This window comes from Salvelinus namaycush, chromosome 40 (assembly GCF_016432855.1).
Source record: "Salvelinus namaycush isolate Seneca chromosome 40, SaNama_1.0, whole genome shotgun sequence".
Lineage (NCBI taxonomy): Eukaryota > Metazoa > Chordata > Actinopteri > Salmoniformes > Salmonidae > Salvelinus > Salvelinus namaycush.
The window spans coordinates 12,506,372-12,522,089 of NC_052346.1; the positions used below are offsets into that span (position 1 = coordinate 12,506,372).

Here is a 15,718-nt window from a genome sequence, read left to right on the forward strand (position 1 = left end):
GAATCTGTCACAAACATCCAGCTCTGGGCTGAGGCCTGACCCGGAGGACCACTCCCACCACTTCTACCCCCGTCTTACCGTGTCCATGGCATGAGCGCCTGAGAGAGAGAGAGAGAGAGAGAGAGAGAGATGTAAAAGAGCGAGTTAAATGGATGGTTCAAAACGATTGGAAGAGTATTTCAGTGAGTAAAGCCCAAGGACGAACTGAGATCCATTAGACAAGGCTTGACTTCAGATCAAAAACAATAGGAGGGAATCCATGCTCATAAAATGTCTTGTTAAAGTTCGGATCTCACGAGACATATATCTCCTACACACCTCTGGTGTCAGTAACCTGATGAGAAACTTCAACGGACTTGACTATCAACACCTGGGAGATTAATTTCTTGGTTTTAGTGAGGATAGGTAGACGGAGCTGTGAGCTTCACCCGAGAGAGAGAGACAGAATAATAGAATATACTAAACTAATGATCCTCAATAAACCAATATTTGACACTTTTGGACAAATTGTACTGCAATAAATACAGAACTTGACATATGCTCTGCGACAGACTGCTGTCTTAGGAAACATATGGGAACTATTGTATGTTTTTTTAGTAAAATAAGACCATGTCTAGGCTACTCAAACACTGAACCTAATTTGGTTGTTGGATGTGACTAGCTGACCTGAGCCGAGCTCCCCAGCAGGGCACAGATTGGCTGAGACAAAGAGGGGTGCGTTCCTGGGGGTGCCCTGTCCTAATTAAGGGGTTCCCGCTCTTTTAGAGGGGCCAGCCACGGCGTGCCGCCTCTCACCCAGCCCACGTCACAACACATCAATCTCAAGGGGAACAGAGGATGCTCTGTTTAAACACAAATAGCCGTTGTGTGTTGGGCTAAGGCCTGACTCCCCCCGTGCTTCAGGAGCATATGGTTCCTCCCCTGAGGAAGAGTCACTCTTTGAACACTAAAGGAACAGGAAGTAAATCAATAGAGACACTCAGGCCTCAATGGTAACCAATAGGGTGGCAGAATTTGATCACTTGCAAGTTGCAATGAGGAAATATTAGGTCTGTTCCTCGAAGATAGGGCACCATGGTACTTGGGGTAGTTTCCATTTCAATCCAGTCATTTCAGGAGTCATTTCAGCATTGAAATACCAATTCAATGGAAAAATCCTCACTTAAAATAAATGGCCCTTTTCAATTTTTGAAGAGAGGTTTCAATAGATCTCTTGTATTGTGAAATGGATTTGAAGACACCAACCTGGATGGGCACTATATAAACAACTGCATATTATAATATCACAAGAAATAACAGTCAGTGTATAGCCCACAGCATCATCATTTAGCCATAACTGTGCAACAATGTGGTTACAGGGCATCATCACGTTAGCAGATACATCTGTTGAGTCTGCAGCCTGTAGCCTTTTAAAGATTACCTAAAACCTCATCCACATGTTTTCATATCTGCTAAAATTTAACATCCATTTAAAGGTGTCATGGTGGGGTGGGAGGATGGGAGTGTGTGCATTACATGAAAGAGGGCTGCTTAGCAACATGACCCAGGGTTGCTAGGCTGCAGCGGTTGAAAGAATGTCCCTTAAAAAGACAGAGCTGGAATAATTCTGTCCTTTGTGCACAAAGGAAGACCCGGGGAAGAGGGTCCACTTAAGTGTGCCTGACTGACGGTCCCCAACAATACAACTGCCAGTTGCACTCGGGGTCACCTCCGCTGCAGCCATTGTCGGGTTGATGCTCTGAGCGCCCGCCGCCTGTCCACAGCCGCACACACAGAAGGGGACTGGGTTGTGTTGTCTAGGTGACGAGCCTCTCGAAGCAACAGTCCTCCTGATGGGATGCAGAACATGCAGTGGAGGGTGTCCGCCCTGCTCTGAGGCCTTCGCTCAGCATCTTTCAACGTGTGTTCTCGCAGGCACTCAATATGACCCAGCTACCAGTTAAGGAGAGAAACAGACGGCAGAGATTTGAAAAATACTTTGGCCACAAACCCCAGAGGCTCACAGAAGCTGCTTCAGACATGCAGATAATACAATGTCGGCTAGAAACCAAAAAGCAGTTACAGAAATCTTTTGTCATGTAGCCTACAACCTTTTCCTTTGAAGAACGTAGCTCATTATCAGTGACAGCATAACTATCAAGCTGTGTGGACTATGATGTCATGCCTTGTTGGACAGCCGCCAGGCTCAACTGCCGTTTCATTCGATAGCATCTTTCAAACATCAGCCCAGAGTCCCTCCTAGTATTGGCGGTGCATTCATTGATTGAAGCACTGAAGCGGTAGGCTAATGAATATGTAACACAGGGCTTTGGGCTGGGGGGGGCAGCGGTGTGTGAGATGGGGGGGGGGGGTCTGGATTTTCCCTCCTTGGTTCTGGTGTTGATTGTGAAGAGGGGGGTGGCTGTCTGCAGAGTTGAATTATTTCCAAAGAAAAGGAAGGGTTGGCCCTGTTCAGCACTGGCTGGGAGGGATGGAGGGGGCTGAAGGCTTTGCTGCCATTAGCCAGGGCAACAGATGTCTTCTGGAACCGCAGGGGAACGAGAGCAACTTCTGGTCCTCCCCCTCTCCGTGTAGCACACTCCATGGAGCCCGCTGCGTCCGCCCCGCCAGACAGAGTCACGTGACACTAAAAGGGAGAACCTTCTCTTCTTCATCCTAAAAAGAAAACACGACATTGTCTCTTCCCCATCTCATCAGCAACACATCACTCATACGCCACCACCCAGCCAGTGACAATGTTTCTAGTACCTTCATCTCAGTGAGACAGTTTTTCCAGTAATGTTCGTCCAAAAGTATTTTGAAGCAAAGGAATTAACAAATAATTTACCTTTTAAAACCAAACTATTATCAAACTGGCCAAGTCTCCAATAGTCTCTTAGAATTCAGAACGAGGCTTAAAACACGGACATGAAGCTTAGTTTGATTCTCATTCACTTTCGGAGAGATTATTCCGTCAGAGAAAGTAAGAGGAAACAACTATACTCCACAATAACCTAAATGACAGAGTGAAGAGAAGAAAGCCTGTACAGAATAATAACTTAAAACACAAGGCCAAATCTACACTGGATTTGCTTACCAAGAAGACAGTGAATGTTCCTGAGTGGCCGAGTTAGTTTTGACTTAAATCTATTTGAAAATCTATGGCAAGACCTGAAAAGGGTTGTCTAGCAATGATTAAAGAATTAATGGGGAAATGTTGCGCAATCCAGGTGTGTAAAGCTGTAAGAGAAAGACTCACAGCTGTAATCGCTGCCAAACGTGCTTCTACAAAGTACTGACTCAGGGGTGTAAACATTTACGTAAATTAGATTTCTGTACTTCATTTTCAATAAAAGTGCAAACATTTCTAAAAACTGGTTTTCACTTTGTCATTATGGGATAGTGTGTAGATGGGTGAGAATTTGTTTATATTTAATCCATTTTGAATTCAGGCTTTAACAACAAAATGTGGAATAAGTCAAGGGGCGTGAATACTTTCTGAAGGCACTGTATATCTAGGTCAAATTCAGACTACCCCAATAGATTACTATTTTCAGAAAGAAGTGTTGCATAACTTGCTACAGCCTCCTCACGATTTGGTATTTTTCACTAAACTGTAAAACCACAATAAACTAAATGTTGAAACAAAACATGTGCACAGTCAGTGTCTCATAACATACACCCTCTCGTGCTACAAGTCCCTTAAAGAGGCTGTGAAAAGACATTGCCCCAAAGCCCTGTGAGAGCCCTATAAGAAAGAGAAACCGGTCACACAGGTGCGGGGAGACAACGTGTTCAAAGGTGACCACTCCACTGGTGAAGAGACATGCCCTTCGTCAAACATAAATCACTACACATTCCAAGGAAAAATAACACGAAGGCCTAATTGGGTACAGCTAAATACTAACATATTTGATGTCATTACAAACGCTCATGGCAACTTGTTTTTTTTTTAAAAACCTGTTATAATTCTGTCAGAAGACATAAGCCTATTGAAATTCTGCATTGAAACAGACAACATGGTTTGATGAGAAAGAGCCTAAATTGTTAGGCCTAATATCTCCACTTACCCTGACCTCAGTAAAACATCCAATGGCCAAACAAAGCAAACCTCCTTAGTAAAATGGCCTTAAGGAAATAACTTGGTTCATTCCAGCATTAGAGAAAGCTTTTAGAAGTTCATAGATCCCCCCCTGCTCAACAGATGTGAGCAAAAAATAAAGTATTTCACATTCCATACGCTTCCTACTCTTCAAACCCAAAATCCAAGGATAGTGTGTTTACCATAAGGTACAGTTTTTCCCCAAGAAAGCCAGGCAGGTTGAACAATGAGTGTCTCAACAGATGGAGCTACAATGTCGACCATTCCTCGGTTAGACACTGGCTGCCTGGCTCCACCAATGGGAGTGCAGTGACCTCACAATGAGACACACAAACGCAGGCGGGCAGGCGCATATGAACCCAGTCTCCTATAGGCACGCTTAGACAGAGATATATACACACACACACACACACACAGCCCCTGTCACTCTGAAAGGGTCTTCCCCTGTGTGAGCAATGAATCAAAGAGGGGGTGTATGGTCAATAACAGAGGCACACAAAGGGAGTCATGCAGGCAGCTGCAACATGAGGCCAGCGCTACTAGAACACTGGCCTGGGGTGAGGAACACCTGGCTAGCTGGGGAACTGCAGCAGCTCTAACCCCTTTGTTTTTGGCTTGGTTGGGGTGAGGGTCAGGGTTACACACTTCTACTGGGGTAAATCATGTTAAAAGCACTGCATGTCCTTACAGCGAATGCAAGAGGGGAAGGGGGAATCGCAGTGGGGTGAAAGGGGACAGGATGGGCATGTAGGGTGGGCTGGAATGAGTATGAAAAGGGGGACTTTTTTTTATTGTTCCAGGCGGCACACTTTAAGGGAAATGACTTGGAAGCACAAATAATTTGTTTAGTTCCTGAACTTTAAGTTGGGATAAACACTGCATGTATTTAGGCAAGTTTAAATGGAGTTGGTGGCGCTGGACAGAACTTTCTTTATAAACAAAAGTAAAATGCTCCCAACTGTGACTTGTTTATCTGACACTCACATAAGTCACTGTTGGGACTGTGAGCGTATCGGAGTTGTGTTTTAGCACTGAGTATTACCTTGGCTGTGTAATAGAACCACAGCAGCTGAGGAGAGCAGAGTAGCCCGGGCAGATGTTGGAGGGCTGGAGGCAAAAGAGTAAAGCTGGCCCATGGTACTGTATAACAGTCTAATAACATAGTAGACCAGGGATCATCAACTAGATTCAGACACGGGCCAATGTTTTCTGGAGCAGATGGTTGGAGGGCCAGAACATAATTACAAATCATTTGTAGACTGCAAATTGACCACAAGAAGTCCAAACAAATATGTTTGACTTTAACAATCATTACAAACCTCGCTTACATTTAAATACAATCAAATTCGACCCGCCAGTTGGTGAACGCTGCAGTAGCCCATTGACCGTAAGCTGCCAGCCACTCTCAGTTACAGCGGCTTAGAGACCATCTGCCCCCTCGGCTTAAAGTAAACAGGTGTCTTTACGACAACTGCTGGCGGTCCACCCAACATACTGTATAACATAGTCTAATAACACAGTAGCCCATTGACCATTAGCCACACTGTTACAGTGGCTTAGAGACCACTTGCCCCCTCGACTTAAAGTAAACAGGTGTCTTTGCAGCAACAACTGCTGGAAGTTCACCTATACCCCGATTTGCATTCTCAGCCACAAATAGCTGGCATTCCTCAAAATGGCAGGTCGTCTTCAACACAGCACTCCAAACACCACACAGTTTCAAAGGTTAGATGAAGATTTGGTTTCAAATGTTTTTTCAACAGTAATAGGCCTAGGACAATAGGCCTGAACTACGCAAATTACGGTTAAAAAGGCAAGTAGTGAAGTAGAGAGTCGGGGACACTTTTACTAGAAGACACTGCGCTACCAGTGTCAAAGGGAGCAGAAGAGGGCCGTATGGCCACTGTCATAGAATAAGGAATTAGAATAGTAATTTAATAGCATCTATGGCCACTGTGCTCTCGGACCTTTTATTTGACCCCGCTGGCTTTTCAGTTACAAGGGCCACGTCACCAATGACCTCCAGCCATCTCAGTCAACATACACATGTTCAGTAGGCACAAAACTGGATGAAAGTTGAGGAAATATTTAGAAAATAATTTTGCCCTAATAAAAAAAATAGGTTTAATAATTTTGTCCCTTTAGTTACTTTTGACCACTGACCAGTAATGGCTGCTATTGACAGGCTGCCTCCAGCCTTGGCAGAGAGGGCCAGGTCGGTGAGGAGCAGCAGCAGGAGTGTTGTGGTCCATGGGGCCAGGGTGAGGACCTGGAGGCAGGCAGGAGAAAGGGAGAGACCCTCATAGGACAGGCCAGCTGTTGGGCCAAGCAAACCCATTGCCCAGGCCAGACAACTCCCCAGTCAGCCCGCCCAATTGTGAATGGTGGCTTCTGTTTAAAAAAAAAAATCTAATCTTTCATGAGGCCTCCATGCTCATGTCTGGGGCGCAGGTGCCCCTCTCTCTTACAGCTGAATGGACAAGAGGAGACAGTGGGACACGTGCAGGCTGGCCTGGGTAACACACACGGAGCCTGTTGTGATCTAGATCGCTAAATGTCTAACTTAAAAAGCACAAGAAATTCACTCACCAGTCGTAGGTATCCAAGTTAGCGACATTAGAATCAGCAGCACTTACTTAGTGGTCCTTACATGCTCTAGTCTACAGTGCCAACAGCTGCTGGGCGTGGCATTCGACACAAAGTTGGCTAGCTAAAATGTAAAATAATTGACAGCTGCAAAATGATACCGTTTGTAGGTTACCTAACTAGTTAGCTAGCGTTGACAGGATTAGACTGCCTGCAGCATTGCTGCTTCCTTTTGAAGTTCGACGTGCAATTCATACCGAAATATTGATAGTCAGAACCACCAGTAACATCGTCCAAGCTAGCTACATACAAACGGCTAGCCAAATTTATGGCACTTGTATGTGGCCCAAACGTGAAAATGTCTTATCGTGAAACAAACCTTTCAGTTCACCTGCTGATGGTTGACATAAAACATCCGGCTCGAGTTGCCTGGGAGGAAGCTAGAGCAGACAGGCTAGAGCTAGGAGCAGTGCGTGGTACAGGGTCATCTTGTGGTGAGCTGACAGAAGTACAAGGAGTCTTTACTTGAAGATAAATTAATTAAAATGGGTTAAATTATGGAAATGTCATGCAACATTTACTTGGGGTTCTTTTACATGGTTTGTATAAATGTTACCATATTTGGAACACTTAAAATACAATATTTCCATAATGTTTCTTAGGCTCAGATTCATTTGACATTCGATTTGTTTACAGACCCACATTTATTTCACACAATAGAGAAGACTGAATGCTTTATGTTAAAGGGTTACAAAACTACCCCACACAATTTAGTAAATTACTTAGGATTTTATTCAATGGAAAAAAGACCTTGAGGAAAATACAACAATTCCCATAATACACAGAGGACATAAATTAGAGTAGCATGGTAGAAACACTTGAGGAAAACATGTCACCTGGCACCTGGGCGGCAGAGAACCTTGTCACAGCGTTGCTGCAACGTTGCCACGGCCAAGGGCACACTGCTGTGTTATGCAGGAAAATCAGTGATTTAAACTCAGAATTTTGTCATTTTTGAAAAGTGAATGAACAGAGGTCGAGGGTTATTCCTGTACATGAACCTCCAAATGATACAAAAGCTAAAAAAAAAAAAAAAAGGGATTATTGCCCTAAAATAAACCATAAATATTTATATTGATGCACATTGGTTTAACAAAACATTGCCTCTGTAAACATTTAACATAATGTGTGCATTAACTTTTATAAACCACTGCAGCCGCATAATTATAAGGGTAATAAAAATGACAGAAACAAACTAAGGAGTTAAAAATGTAATCGATACTTTCTGTAGTGGTTTGTAACACTGTTAAAATGTGTGACTTATGCCATCTTGGCATGCACCGCGTTTCACAGATGAGAAAGCATCTCATATCTATAATCTTACAGCGTTGCGTTCTTTAGAGAGGCCTGGAATCATCTCACCCAAACAGGATGTGACAGTCCACTGTAAGAGGGTCAAGCTTTGGAGGGACATGTGACCATAGAGACATTATGATTTCCATTCTTGAAAAAAAAGTTTGTCCATACACACATACAAAGAATCTAACCAGGGTGCCAGTCTATCTCAGAAGACAATGACAGTGGAGCTCCTTGCTGCTGCTTCAGACTGGCACCCTGGCTAACCAGGAAACATTAGGACAAACAAGTGCAGTCCCATTTTTCACTAGTTGGATCAAGAGACGAGAGGAAAACTAAAGAATTACAACCAGGAGCTGCTGGGGTTTGGAAAAGCTTCCAGGTTGTTGTCGTGTTGCTTTAATCCATAGCATACTACTGCCTGGACTGGGACAGACTGTACAAAACAAAATGTTCCCTTCTGCCCTCAGAGTCAAGATACTAAAATAATGCAGACAAGCTGAGGGGGTGAAGCTACCAGGCTATGGTGGTCTGATGGTATTAAAGAGTCCAACGTCGAATTACAACGATTTCACAAATGTATCAAAATGGGGGCCATGCTGCTTCATAATAGTTTTTACATGTAATAATTCAATCTCACTCAAATGTCAGATTTTGATACATTTCCTGTAGGAGTTATGAGCAAAACCTAATGCATTTGTCACAACAGATTTTACAAGTAGCGACAAACGCAAACCTGAATTCAGTGGAGGGGCCCATTAAAATGAAAAACAAACAAATCGAACCTGTGGTTGCTGATACATTTGGATATGTTGTGGATTTTAAAGCTTCATCTACAAATCGTTAAGGTATATTTAATCTTGACACTTGTTCCATTGAATACCCTGGTCATCATGCTACCAAATGGTGGGTCAAAGTCATGACCAAGACCATTCTCTAGAGTCTACTGTACATATCAACCCATTCACAGTTTGCCCAACACGACCAAGGAGAGGCAATGTGGCACGTTAAAGTTGAGGGAGGCTGGAAAAAACCCTCAGGAGTATATGGGACTGGAAAGGCCCCTATAAGGTTGCAGTGTCCTATTAAGGGTTAAGTCGACATCTTTGATGAAACTTCTCTCCACACTTTAACCCTGTTTGAACCCTTATCAAGAGGAAGGCCAGAGTGAAAAAGAGACAAAAGTTAAATTTTCAATGTCAAGCACGACCCGTTTGAAAATGCAACGGCATGTCAGTCAGAGGAACTGATCTAAGAAACTCTCAACACAGAAGTTGACCTGAACATGACCTGGACTAAACACAATAACAAACTACTGTATGACCCTTCACCTGTCTGGTGCTATAAGCTTCCCTTCCTCCGCAACAGTCTCTTTCATTCTTTTCCTCCCTCTGTCACACAATACATCCCCCCTCTCTTTTCTTCCAATAGACACACATTAACATCTACTAGTGTTTTGAATAAGTCGGGCTCAGATCCCTACTCTCACTGGTGCAGGAGGTAAGGGAAGGCTCTAGTAGGGTTTGGGGGCCAAGAACCCAGGAAAGCTGATGACGTCTGTTGTCAGAGCAGAGTGGCCAATGGGCATGATGACAACACTACCAACTGACACAAACAAACACAGTCCCATCAGCCTATAGGGACCCCGAGGCCTCCCCTTCATGATTTCAGTCCGTTTATCGTGCAATTGTCTTTTCTTATTTGAAACAGGTGATATTTAGGTATCACGCCGCCTCAGAGCTCAGTGAAGCTCGGTACTCCAGTTGTACGTCAAGTTCAAGATAATCATTGTCATGAGTCATCATTATGGTGGTAATAAACTGAGGGGTGCTGTCTTCATGCTGCTGGGTGTGTGTGTACACTACCAGCTAAGCAGGGAGGTACGGCCCAGGGTCATGAAGTAGACCTGGCTGGAACCTCCAGAACGCACCGACGCAAAGAACACCTGCAGGACAAAGACGGAGTGAGTGAGTGTGAGAGAGAGAGTGTGAGAGAGAGAGTGTGAGAGAGAGAGTGTGAGAGAGAGTGTGAGAGAGTGTGAGAGAGAGTGTGAGAGAGTGTGAGAGAGAGTGTGAGAGAGAGAGTGTGAGAGAGAGTGTGAGAGAGAGAGTGTGAGAGTGTGAGAGAGAGTAGCATCATTATCAACATTGATGAACATCTATGCAAGTAAGCAGTGTGTTGTATGCATAACTTACCTTGTCATTCCTCTCACACAGGAACTTGAGTCTCTGGGCTCTCTTGTGCATGAAGACCCCGTCCAGGTGTCCTGTCTCCACAGACCTGATCTCTATGGCCTTCTCCCCCCAGCCCATGATCTGGTTGGACCTAATGTAGGCTACACACACAGATGGACAATCAAGTTAGTAAGAAAGTGTGTGTGTGTTTATTGAAAACAACTATGTACTTAAATTAAAGGTATAAAACTTAGTTTCACCACAAGCCACTCCTGTGTGTCTTAAACATGTGTACAGTGCATTCGGAAAGTATTCAGACCCCTTCACTTTTTAAAAATGTTGTTACGTTACAGCCTTATTCTAAAATTGATTAAATACATTTTTTTTTTTTTTTTTTAACTACACAATACCCCATAATGAAAAAGCGAAAACAAGTTAAACATTTATGCTAATTAAAAAAAAAATGAATACGTTATTTACATAATTATTCAGACACCTTAGTATGAGACTCAAAATTGAGCTCAGGTGCATCCTGTTTCCATTTGATCAACCTTGAGATGTTTCTAAAACTTGGAGTCCACCTGTGGTAAATTCAATTGATTAGACATGATTTGGAAAGGCACACACACTAGAGGTCGACCGATTATGATTTTTCAACGTTGATACCGATTATTGGAGGACCAAAATAAGTTGCCGATTTTTTAGATATATGTATTTGTAATAATGACAATTAGAACAATACTGAATGAACACTTATTATAACTTAATATAATACATAAATAAAGATCAATTTAGTCTCAAATAAATAATGAAACATGTTCAATTTGGTTTAAATAATGCAAAAACAGAGTTGGAGAAGAAAGTAAAAGTGCAATATGTGCCATGTTAAAACGCTAATGTTTAAGTTCCTTGCTCAGAACATGAGAACATTTGAAAGCTGGTGGTTCCTTTTAACATGAGTCTTCAATATTCCCAGTTAAGAAGTTTTAGGTTGTAGTTATTATAGGAATTCTAGGATTATTTCTCTCTATACCATTTATTTCATATACCTTTGACTATTGGATGTTCTTATAGGCACTTTCGCATTGCCAGCCTAATCTCGGGAGTTGATAGGCTTGAAGTCATAAATAGCGCTGTGCTTCAAGCATTGTGAAGAGCTGCTGGCAAACGCAGGAAAGTGCTGTTTGAATGAATGCTTACGAGCCTGCTACTGCCTACCACCGCTCAGTCAGACTGCTCTATCAAATCAAAGACTTAATTATAACATAATAACACACAGAAATACGAGCCTTAGTTAATTAATATGGTCAAATCCGGAAACTATCATTTCGAAAACAAAACGTTTATTCTTTCAGTGAAATGCGCAACCATTCCGTATTTTGTCGAATGGGTGGCAACCCTAAGTCTCTAAATATTGCTGTTACATTGCACAACCTTCAATGTCATGTCATAATTATGTAAAATTCAGGCAAATTAATTACAGTCTTTGTTAGGAAGAAATGGTCTTCACACAGTTCGCAACAATCCAGGCAGCCCAAACTGCTGCATACACCCCGACTCTGCTTACACAGAACGCAAGAGAAGTGACACAATTTCCCTAGTTAATATTGCCTGGTAACATGAATTTCCTTTAACTAAATATGCAGGTTTAAAAAAATATACTTCTGTGTATTGATTTTAAGAAAGGGATTGATGTTTATGGTGCATTGGTGAAACGATAGTGCTTTTTTCGCGAATTCGCTTGTTAAATCATCCCCCGTCTGGCGAAGTAGGCTGTGATTCGATGATAAATTAACAGGCACCGCATTGATTATTTGCAACGCAGGACACGCTAGATAAACTAGTCATATCATCAACCATGTGTAGATAACTAGTGATTATGCTAAGATTGATTGTTTTTTATAAGATAAGTTTAATGCTAGCTTGCAACTTACCTTGGCTCCTTGCTGCACTCATATAACAGGTGGTCAGCCTGCCACGCAGTCTCCTCGTGGAGTGCAATGTAATCGGCGTCCACAAATGCCGATTACCGATTGTTATGAAAACTTGAAATCGGCCCTAATTAATCAGCCATGCCGATTAATCGGTCGACCTCTAACACACACCTGTCTATATACAGGTCCCACAGTTGACAGTGGATGGTCAGAGCAAAAACCCAGCCATGAGGTTGAAGGAATTGTCCACAGAGCTACGAGACACTATTGTGTCGAGGCACAGATCTGGGGAAGGGTACCAAAAAAATGTCTGCAGCATTGAAGAACACAGTGGCCTCCATCATTCTTAAATAGAAGCTTGGAACTAGCAAGACTATTCCTAGAGCTGGCTGCCCAGCCAAACTGAGCAATCGGGGGAGAAGGGCCTTGGTCAGGGAGGTGACCAAGAACCTGATGGTGACTCTGACAGAGTTCCTCTGTGGCGATGGGATAGCATTCCAGAAGGACAACCATCTCTGCAGCACTCCACCAATCAGGCCTTTATGGTAGAGTGGCCAGATGGAAGCCACTCCTCAGTAAAAGGCTCATGACAGCCTGCTTGGAGTTTGCCAAAAGGCACCTAAAGGACTCTGACCATGAGAAACAAGATTCTCTGGTCTGATGAAACCAAGATTAAATTATTTGACCTGAATGCCAAGTGTCACGTCAGGAAGAAACCTTGCACCATCCCTAAGCATTGTAGTGGCAGCATCATGCTGTGGGGATGTTTTTCAGCAGCAGGCACTGGGAGACCAGTCAGGATCGAGGGAAAGATTAACAGAGCAATGTACCGAGAGATCCTTGTTTCAAACCTGCTCCAGAGTGCTCAGGACCTCAGAATGGGACGAAGGACAACGACCCTAAGCACACAGCCAAGACAATGCAGAAGTGGCTTCAGGACATGTCTCAATGTCCTTGAGTGGCCTAGCCAGCGCCCGGACTTGAACATCTCTGGAGAGACCTGAAAATGGCTGTACAGCAACACTCCCCATCCAACCTGACAGAGCATGAGGATCTGCAGAGAAGAATAGGAGAAACTCCCCAAATACAGGTGTGCCAAGCTTGTAGCGTCATACCCAAGAAGACTCTGGGCTGTAATCGCTGCCAAAGGTGCTTCAACAAAGTACTGATTAAAGGGTCTGAATATTTAAGTAAAATGCGATATCAGTTTATTATTTTTAATAAATCTGCAAAAATGTCTAAAAACCTGTTTTGCTTTTTCATTATTATAGGGTATCATGTGTAGATTGATGAGGAACTTGTCCATTTATTTTAATCCATTTTAGAATAAGGCTGTAGCGTAACAAAATGTGGAAAAAGTGAAGGGTCTGAATACTTTCTGAATGCACTGTATGTGCGTCCCAGTGTGTGAGTGTTACGTACCCACTGAGGTAGGCATCTCGCCCCATTGCAGCACCACGTCTTTGGTGATGCGTCCGTAGGTGTTGACGTAGACGCCCTCATCCTCGTAACACACCAGCAGCTCAATACCATCCGTGTTGGGCAGGATGATGATGGCATGGGACTGGATATTGGTCTGGATCTGAAGGGAGAGGAAGAGTAGAGGGGGAGGAAGGAGGCGAGAGAGCAAACAGAGAAAGAAAAAATGGTTAGTCTCGGGTCGTATTCATAAAGAACTTCGCTGAAGAAAAAAATCAACTGAAACAATGAGGGACTACCTGTACTTGCCCAATAAGAAAGACTTGTTTTCACTTTCCGTTGAAAAATGTTTTGATACAGTGTGACCTAATGAATATGCCCCCATGCTGAATCTCAAACCGAAGACTTGGCCCCTAAGTCCTTTATCGAGTGGCCACTTGCTGTTGTGTTCGACAGTGATCACTCGAGTCTGTCAGTGTTTTGGCCAAAATGAGCATTGAGACGATACACACGCGATGTCCCAACTGCAACTTATCTAAATCCATTTCCGAGCATTGTCTCCTGTGACCTGTCTTGTAGCATGACTCATTTGCAATGAAACACGGGCACTGGGGACCTTGGGCAGACAGACGCATACTCCGATATACAGTGAGAAAGTAGTAAAAACAAAACGACATCTCCCTATTCCTGCACAGCACAGCAGTGACTGGCTCAGGTTTACCTAGCAAGTTAATAATGGACAAGTTTGTGTACAAACTTCAGAAACACACTAAACTCCTTAGCTAGATGTAAAATCCTGTCACTAAGACCTCCTCGGAATTAAACTTCAAAATTAATTAAATGTATTGATTTATCTTTACTTTTTCTGAAAATGTGAGGACGAGGAAGTAGTGACTGTTTCTAGGTAACATGCTAAGATTCATGGGAAGAAGTTGGTGCCATGGGCGCTGAGTCGGCATAGGATAAAAGAGGACAAAGAGGCTTCCGAAGGGCGCAGTGGAGCCCTTGACAATCAGCATTTGAGATTGGCTCGTGAACGCGCATATCGAGTGGTGAAAGAGTTGGGTTTGAGACTCAGCCATGGATTGGTGGAAAAACGGGAAGCAGAGGAATGAGAGATGGATGGGTCTCTTACGTGTGTGGGAAGGTAGATGTCGTAAACCGCCCCAGAGTCCACGTCCACGGCGTGGAAGCCGTTGCTGGAGCCGTAGATTACCTTTAACCTCTGGCCCTCCTCCACCGTCAGGTCAACCAGCAGGGGCTTGTGCACCAGGTCACCAAACGACTGCAGGAGGAAGACGTTAAAATGGACATAATTCACCTTTAAGGTCATATTTGTAGTGGAAATGTGAATGTAAACCAATGCCATGGTGGTCCGACTACAGCCTGAGCCAGTTTACTGTACCTTGAAGGCCATGAACTTGTGGTACGGCTTGGGGGCCCACGCATAGACCTCCACAGAGTTCTTCAAGGCAAGAACCAAGAACTTGATCCTCTCATATTTCACTGAAATCAAGAGAGGAAAAAAAGTTTTATTTCTGACCGCTCGTCAAGATTGGACTTGGACCTGCTACAGCCTTGTAACAAGAGAAAAGTGTCATTTCTGATGGTAAATGGGGAGTGGAACGTACCAACTTTGTAGTGTACACAGCCCTCCAGCTCTCCTACAGTGACCCAGCCCTGCTTCTTCTCCACCTCTGGGTCGTTGTGCAAAATCTTGTTCCTCAGCCAGGACAGGTAGTACACACGCAACTTGTTCTTCTTCCCTGTGTGTGTGTGTGTGTGTGTGTGTGTGTGTGTGTGTGTGTGTGTGTGTGTGTGTGTGATTTAGAGAGGGAAGGATGGTGATATAGAAAAACAAGAGAGAATGAGTTTGAGTACCGGATAATTCAGGAGAGTGTGTATTTGTGTGTCCGTGCACCTCCGTGGTCCATACCTGATATAGTGACCAGGACGTTGAGTCCCTCCAGGACGTCCATCTGCTGGATGCGCCGTCGGCTGATGAGGGGGTAGACCTTCCCCTGACCGCTACGGTCCAGCAGCATCAGACCACTCTCTGTCCCCACCAGCAGGTTGACACCTGGGAGAGGACAGGGACACAGGCACCAGTCAGATGGGGGGGGGCAGGTCTGTCATGCTTGTCACTAAACCGATGATGGATTTCCTAT

The 15,718-nt window shown here is 43.8% G+C and overlaps 1 protein-coding gene across 2 annotated transcripts in view; it reads right to left on the reverse strand.

The window, feature by feature from the left end:
* Positions 1–7,441: 7,441 nt before the first annotated feature.
* Positions 7,442–15,718, reverse strand: part of LOC120033521 (mitogen-activated protein kinase kinase kinase kinase 4-like) — a 50,407-nt gene continuing 42,130 nt past the window's right edge. For both annotated transcript variants that reach the window (XM_038979898.1, XM_038979899.1), the window contains exons 25-31: positions 15,487–15,630; positions 15,182–15,316; positions 14,956–15,056; positions 14,686–14,835; positions 13,554–13,713; positions 10,219–10,358; positions 7,442–9,968 (exon numbers count right to left, since the gene is read on the reverse strand). In XM_038979898.1, coding sequence (XP_038835826.1) covers positions 9,885–9,968; positions 10,219–10,358; positions 13,554–13,713; positions 14,686–14,835; positions 14,956–15,056; positions 15,182–15,316; positions 15,487–15,630 — 914 coding nt within the window. In that variant the 3' untranslated portion in view covers positions 7,442–9,884. The remainder of the gene's footprint in view (positions 9,969–10,218; positions 10,359–13,553; positions 13,714–14,685; positions 14,836–14,955; positions 15,057–15,181; positions 15,317–15,486; positions 15,631–15,718) is intronic.